This window comes from Rhipicephalus sanguineus, unplaced genomic scaffold (genome assembly GCF_013339695.2).
Source record: "Rhipicephalus sanguineus isolate Rsan-2018 unplaced genomic scaffold, BIME_Rsan_1.4 Seq1136, whole genome shotgun sequence".
In the NCBI taxonomy this organism is placed as follows: Eukaryota; Metazoa; Arthropoda; class Arachnida; order Ixodida; family Ixodidae; genus Rhipicephalus; species Rhipicephalus sanguineus.
In genome coordinates, this window is record NW_023614388.1 from 56702 (window position 1) to 64778 (window position 8077).

At 44.1% G+C, this 8077-nt stretch overlaps 1 protein-coding gene across 1 annotated transcript; it reads left to right on the top strand.

Annotated features, from left to right (window-relative positions):
• Positions 1 to 5679: 5679 nt before the first annotated feature.
• Positions 5680 to 6629, top strand: LOC119376245 (ubiquitin-conjugating enzyme E2 Z). The gene has a single exon (XM_037646147.2). It carries the CDS (start codon positions 5736 to 5738, stop codon positions 6627 to 6629), a length of 894 nt encoding a protein of 297 aa, XP_037502075.1. The 5' UTR covers positions 5680 to 5735.
• Positions 6630 to 8077: the final 1448 nt, after the last annotated feature.

The following is an 8077-nucleotide window of genomic DNA, read 5'->3' on the forward strand; positions in this document are numbered from 1 at the left end:
CGTGCGGGGCCTTTTTGTAAACAACGTACGTCACGAGTTCCGGCCGGTTTACCAGAGGCGTGTACGAGACGGACAACGCTGGTGGCGACACCTGATTGTGCATAGCCTAACTAGAGACTTACAAAATAACATTGCAGCGACTTACCCGCTTACTGACTGTGTAAAGCGTTAGCAGTGAAATAATGAGCGACTCACAGTATTCTCATTGCTTTTTTTTTTTTGCGACAAGAACAGCAACGCGACGGAGAAAACAGAAAAAGAAATATTATACCTGGAAAAAACACCACAGGAAGCGACCATACGCGCGCCCTCTCGAAGGGTCCAAAGAGCAGCGATAGCAGACGACGCGCCGCTCGCTCTCGTGCATATTGCCGGCGCCTGAAACCGAACTCGGTGCACGCTTGAACCATTAAATTATTAACGTTTGTGGCCTAAGGTGCTCATCAATTATCAAACAACACGGACAATAACTTTAACGAGCACGGAGCACGTTAAACGTTGAAATAAAACACATGCGTATCCGAAGCAGGTTCCGAGCAGGTTCCCCACAGCAGCTGTCATGCAGGGCATTTATTTTTTTTCTTTGCATATTTTGACATTCAGTGCAACTTGAAGTACAGGTGGTATTTGGGTGAGCTAAAAGTGCTTGTTTTCTAGTTCGAATAAAATAGGCAGATGGTGAGCGCGTACTGCTACTTTAGGAAACTTCCCAAGCAACCACAGATATCCACTCAGTATATAATGCAAGAGCCCAATGTCCAGTGCCAGTATGGGACATTCACTGGATGTACATTAGAGATACCATAGTGGATATCCATTTTTGGAGTTGTGACGTACATACGAGTCATAATCGATTATGGATCTTCAACGGATACTGATGTATGCCTTTATGAAGGAGTCCACGAATGAACATGTATTCACGACATAAGCTGAAACAGCAGCTTTCTTACACATGGCAATACGCATACTCACCAGCAAATTATTTACTAAGTTTAGAACCCGGAAACACCATTGAAGTACCACGTACAATAAAATATTTTCATGTATACCCACTGATCGAAATGTAATATTTACTTGTTCGCTTGAATGTTCCATTATATGAAGTAACTGCCAGTAAACAGTTTAGTTTTGTAACTGCAGCAGCCCAAATGACTGAAATAAGAACTAGTATATGCATCTTCTGCTGGCCTTGTACTTAATTTAAAAACCCTGCGCAACATTACTCAAGACCTATGAAAATGTCACTGCCTTGCGTTTACACGCAATGCCTGTGCACTGTTTTGTATTCTATTTGCGTTGTTTTTTGTATTTTATTTATCTGTAAAATATATATATATATACATATATATATATATATATATATATATATATATATATATATATATATATATATATATATATATATATATATATATATATATATATATATATATATATAATTTACTTGCCTCAGAGCACTTGGGTATCAATTGCGTTCCTTGGTGAGTGGCTCTGGCCCCACACCCTTATGCTTTCCATCACACTTAGGCATTGTTCAGCGCTCACAGGTTGAAACTGCATGTGCACTTTAAAGCTAAGTTATGAATGCAATTTCATTTCTAGCATCTTCAGTTCGTGTCGTATTGGTGTAAATTCAACTTTAACCCTCATATCAGAGGCATTATTACATTTGGCGGCTGCATTTGTAGCAACACGCTTAGCTCGAGCAATCGTGCATACCAGCCGTTATTCTGATCACGCCGACACTTGGGCTAGGAATGCTCGAGTAATAAGGAACAGACACGTAGACGCCCTTCCTGTGTACGTGTTGTTGTTTCAATCTGTGAGCACTGTACATTCAGGCACAACATACGAATAAGGTCCGAATATGTCCACGACAGGATCCCGTTCTGGATATCCGGCGAATCTGCAAAAATGTTTTTTTTTTCAACATCTGTCGGACCTCCGATTGAAATCCAGCGGAGATTTACGGATCTCTAATGGATATCCATTACAGCCGGAACGGATATATACTGGATTCCGGGGGGATATCCGTGGTAGCTTGGGTTCATCGGGCACCTAGCGCTCTTGTATGCGTAGCGCAAAATATATGCTCTATTATTGGTTTGACTGTGTTTGTCAGCGTTCCGAAGTGTTCCCACGGTTACACGGTATTCTTACACGGTAAACTAAATTTATTTTGTTTATACTCCAAGAGGTTTACTTAGGAGAAGGGGGGATATTCCATAATGCAGTTTCACTTCATTTAAGGAATGTCAGCAGCTTGAGTAGCTTTCAAGATCTAGGAAATACAGCATGCCCACTGGTGTCTCGCCCACTTTAATGTTTAACTGTTCTTAGCGACATGCATTTATCCAAAGCCGTCCCCCTTTTACTCTCCCCGCCGCCTCTCTGTCCCGCAGATATAAAGGTATGTTGCAATGTTACCCAATGCAATTTCAAATAAATTTGGAGTATGTATCCGAGCTATTTAATGTTAGAGATATGGGGTGTGACTCTGCATTGACTACTACGCACAAATCTACGGCATAAAGAATGCCGAAACAATAATAGAGTAGCTGAGATAATGCTCATGCATATATGCACGAACGAACGCACGCCGGCCAGGCGAAAGGCTGCATGCTTGAAGTTATAACCAATACAAAATCACCTACTTCGCATAGCCAGGTGTTTTCTGTGTGCACAGATTTCTTGCGACTAATTTTGTTGGGCGATACTTTCCTTCAGCATATATTTTTGTCACCGCGAGGAACGACAAAGAAAAGCTTTTTTCCGTCCTCCGCACGGTGAGGCAACCAAAGGCAGACCCGACGTACTAGCATGTCACGCTCCAAACATTAAATTCAAACGTAGAATTCCTGCGTCCACTCAACTTCAGGTACATAAACGCTTATAGTTTGCAACACCAATGCGACAGAGGCGCGTGAAGTACTCTCTACTTGCTAAAATCGCCCAACTCCACGCTTGAAACGTACATATCGCCGGCACAGCGCTGCGGGGTGCGAAGGAGAAAAGGTCACGTGTCGCCAACCGGGCTATCACAGGGCGCGGCGGCTGGATCAAGACATTTCGTTACTTTTGAAAGATAGATGGATTTTACGCGGCTGTAGAGTCACTGGAAAGTTTTCCAGTGACTCTACGCGGCTGCTGCTACTGCTGCAGCCGTCAACAGCTCCGCTAACCAGGTATCCGCAAACGTCAGGAAGTCTACAGACAAACTAAAGCTCTTTTCTGCCGTGATCTATTGCTGGACAGATAACTGCTTCGGCGTTCCGACGTTCGTACGTGGGATTGGTATGCCTTGAGAACGCCGCGTTGCCCAATCTAAATACGAGTCAGTAAATCGTGCATCACGTCATTTGCACGTTACGCATAAACGCTGTTATAGAATGTTGTGATTTCACTGCTTCCTTCGTCACTTCTCAGCCTGCTACTTTACAAATGATCGAAGCGAATATGTTTCAGCACGTCAAATGCTGCGGCTGCTCCAAGCCTCACGAAAAACGTCGCCTCAGTTGGACGACGACGACAAGCACAAAATCGCAGCCACCGGCGAGATTCGCGAAGTGAATGGAGCTTTTCTGACTTTTTTTCACACTCCTCCCAGCTCTTTCGTCCATCGCCGTACTAGATAAGCAACGTTGTTTGATGATTGAGGAAACAAGCACTCGCAACGCTCAACACAGCAGACGAAACAGCAGCGCTGACGACATGGCACAAGCTGGCCAGTAACGTCACTGGCTCTAGCGGTCACCTATTGTTAACAAGTAGGCCGACTACGTCACGGGGCCAAGTGCTCTTCGAAATCGAAACTGCCTCTGGTCGTAACATACGAGCATAAATTAAACATTCGCCTCACGCTGGGGCAAACGAGTTTCGTTGCCGCTATTAAAGAGTCAGTAGCCACTGATTAAGAGCAAAAAAAAAACAGAGGTTCACGAATTATCTGTCCCCATTCCTTTAGGCGAGAGCTGCAAGATATATCACCCAAAACTCTCTATTGCAGGTGTCCGAGCAACCATATATGACTTGAAGAGACAGTTAAACGGGTTTGCAATGCTGTTATTGTTACTACTCATCTGCCGAAGCAGAGATTCAAGGAAACGAGTTCGAAATTGAGAGAGAAAAACAATCGCTTGTGATATAACGAAATACGCAAACTAGGTGCTCAGTCCTCCAAAAAACTGGCAGATCCCACGCGTTGTGGGAATCGGTTTCATGCGAAGCAGTCAGCGAGTACTTCAATGCTGTGGCACCTTCTCGGCCCGTGGCAAGACAGCGGTTGTGCGATACGCAACACAAAAGCGCTGTTGGTGTTCTTGAAGAACACTCGACTTAAAGTTTGTGAGTGACTTTTTTGTGTATATATGTTCGTTTGTGACTGCACGTACTATTTGTGTGTATATGTGATCATTGTATATACCATAGTCATCACCCGACACCTGGTGTAGCAAGCCAGGGGACAAACCAGGCTAACCCCTTCGGGATTTTCAGTAAAGATTATTATCTCTCTCTATGCTGTACTTATGGCTTTGAGCCAAGCGTTACGAGGCAGATCTACGTGTTTTTGTAAGTGTAGTAGCTATGTGCACTTCGTGGGCTATCGAGGCACGTTGACAACACTGGCTTTTAAAGGGTAACTTATGGTGCGACGTAACGACAGCCCTCACGTTAGAGTACGTACGTCAGTATTATCGAAACTAAGTGCACTTTATGGTGCAATCATGTAAATATCACATGTAACTTTTGTTAACGTATTTCCCCGGGGTCGAGCAATGCTTTAATGTAGCTTGCTGAATCATAGGAATACAAATGTAATGTTTATTAGACTGCCATAAAAGCGGAGCTAACTCTGAAACCACAGACGTTAATCTGATATGACGCCTGTATCGTAGGAGTACATATGTAGTGTTTATTGATTTCTTGTAAAATTAGATAGCCAGCACCACAAACACAATTGACGTTGCGCCGACATTACGCCTGCACAGGCTGTGTTTTTTCCAAGCCAGTGTATATAGACCTGGCGTGGCTCTGTGGTAGAATACCTGATTGCCACGCAGAATGCTTGGGTTCGATTCCTGCTGGGATCCTAATTTTTATTCTTTCCATTTATTGGGTCAACGCTGCCGATGTAGGTTTTTCTTAATGCTCTCTCATTTAAATGACTAATGTCTGTTCTCGCCGTTCCTGGGTCAATATAAACTGTCAATCACCTGTGGCGCATACCCGTACACCGCGGCCCGTAGTAAACGGGTATGTGCCATACGTGTCTGGAGGAAAGGGTTTGACGACGTACGCGACAGGATTTGCACGTTATTCATGTCATGACCCGACAGTCATATTCGTCCAATCCTCTTACCCTTCCACGCCAATTTTGGTCTACACCAAGTTAAGGAGGCGATCATGAGAGCACCAAGACGTAGGCGCTAGATATAGATAGATAGATAGATAGATAGATAGATAGATAGATAGATAGATAGATAGATACGTAAATAGAAACGCTCACAGTACCAAAGGTTCGCTAAGAAATGCTTCGCATTTAAAACGTGCTAAGCTGGTTTCCTTGAGCGCGCCACCTCTACCAGCACACATTTATTTCACGCCCAATTTCCCGTAGTGGGTTTAGCCACGTCCCCAGCTACCGACCAGCCATCACGCGCATGGGGCAGCGTTCGGTGCGGCTCGGCGTCCATTAGGCTCTCATATCCTTGCAAAATTAGGCCCTTCTGCGCACAATGTTCAGCGGCGCTGTCCAGTGGGATCCCCTCATGTTCCTCAACGAGGAGCCATCTCCGCAGTGCCTCTTACGGGTCAAGAAGGACATCGCGGACTTCAACGCCAGTCCTCCTGCAGGGCTGTTCATCGCACCAGAGGAAGACGACGTCACCAAGATGCACGCCCTTGTCGTCGGTCCCAGTGGAACGCCGTACGAAGGCGGCTTCTTCCAGTTCTACATGAAGTTCCCACCCACCTACCCGATCAGCCCACCCAGGGTTCGGATAATGACCACGGACGCTGGCCGAGTGCGCTTCAATCCGAACCTGTACGCCTGCGGCAAGGTCTGTCTTAGCATCCTCGGCACCTGGGCCGGGCCACCGTGGAGCCCCGCTCAAGGCCTCGAGAGCGTCCTTATATCGGTGCAGTCTCTGATGAACGAAAAGCCTTATCACAACGAGCCAGGCTTCACAAACGAACTGGTACCAGGAGACTCCGACCGCTACAACGAATTCATTCGGCACGAAACGATCAGGGTGGCGGTGTGCGACCAGGTCGAAGCAGCTCTCAAGCAGAGTGCCGACTGCCCGGCCATCCTCAGGGAGCAGATACTTAAGTCCTTCTACGAGTCCTACGACAAATACGAGGAAATCGTGAAGGCAAAGGTGCATCTGACGGGCACGACAGTGAAAGATGCTTTTACATATCAAAAGCAGATACAGTGTCAGTACGAGACGCTGCTGACCAGGATGCGTGATTTAAGAGAGCAGATCAAGCAGAAAAAGGAAGCTGCTGCACAAGCTGAAGCTGCTGCTGCTGCCGCTGCCGCTGCTGCTGAAGCTGAAGCTGCCGAAGCTACCGCAGCTGCCCAAGTTGCTGATAATGCTGCTGCCGCCACGAACCCGGTGAATTGAAATATTGGACATGTAATATTGCCATTTGTTTGACCTGACACACACCTTCCCCGTTCTGCCGCAGAAAATAACAGCTGAATGAAATATATCACGCCGAAGGAAATATATCAGCTGCAATGCCCGATTGTCGTGTTTAATTAAGCCGTGGCACTAGTCATGAAGCAGTAAAGAAAGCAGTCGATGGGGAAATTCCATCCACAGATTCTTAGTCGACTGCATTACTATATTGCATAATGCACGCATTTCTTTTGTATTTCACGCCACTGGTAGGGGCGTGAAATACAAAAGCTCAAACGTCCTCCATGTTTTATTACAACACACGTGGTTGTTTTTCGGTCGCAATTTCGCACAAGTCTTCTTACTGAATCTCATGCTTTGATAGATTAGTAATATATATATATATATATATATATATATATATATATATATATATATATATATATATATATGTGTGTGTGTGTGTGTGTGTGTGTGTGTGTGTGTGTGATATATATATATATATATATATATATATGTGTGTGTGTGTGTGTGTGTGTGTGTGTGTGTGCGTGTGTGTGTGTGTGTGTGTGTGTGTGTGTGTGTGTGTGTGTGTGTGTGTGTGGAGAACAGGGGCGTAGCCATGGGGGGGAGTTGGGGGGGTTCAATCCCCCCCCCCCCCCGAAATTACACGCACACATACAAACACACGCACGAACATACATAAAGTATGGTTGAATCCCCCCCCCCAAAAAAAATTTCTGGCTACGCCCCTGATGGAGAAAGAGAGAGAGAGAGAAAGCTGCTTCGTTCGCACTCAGTTTGATGCGATTTCTGATAGAATCTGCTTAGCTATGTTTAATAACATTACGGAAGAAGTACGGTTAGTTTTACGTAGCGTACACTATAGGGACAACCCTACATATACTATGCGTGTTATGCGTGTATAGTATTCGAAGCAACACTTCTATACATTAACCACACAGCTTTATGCATGAGAACAATTATGCCCATGGCGGCCTTCCCAGTAGTATAGATTTGTATCATTCAAAAAAATGTCGTAAATGCCTAAAAGCTGCTCTCTAATAATTGCGTTTTAAATGTAGGTAGCAATGAGTGCACCTTCTCTTTTCATTAATTAATACTGCTCTTGCACATATTCAGGTTTACGTATATTTTGCCTTGTTTTCTCTTAGTCTAAATAGTGTTTCTATTGCGTTGTTATTATTATTATTATTATTAAATCATTGATTTATTATTATTATTATTATTATTATTATTATTATTATTATTATTATTATTATTATTATTATTATTATTATTATTATTATTATTATTATATTACCATAGTTGTTAACTTGGTAACCACAATTTTCTCTTAAAATGTAATAATTTGTGGTATTAGAGGTAGTTCATTCTTTATACTCAACGTATTTGCATTTGCGACGTTGCTTGGAGGGCTTTCCGGCCCC

What these genes read in the sequence shown, in the direction of transcription:
- LOC119376245 (XM_037646147.2), top strand. Translation starts at nt 5,736, where the DNA reads ATGTTCAGCGGCGCTGTCCAGTGGGATCCCCTCATGTTCCTCAACGAG.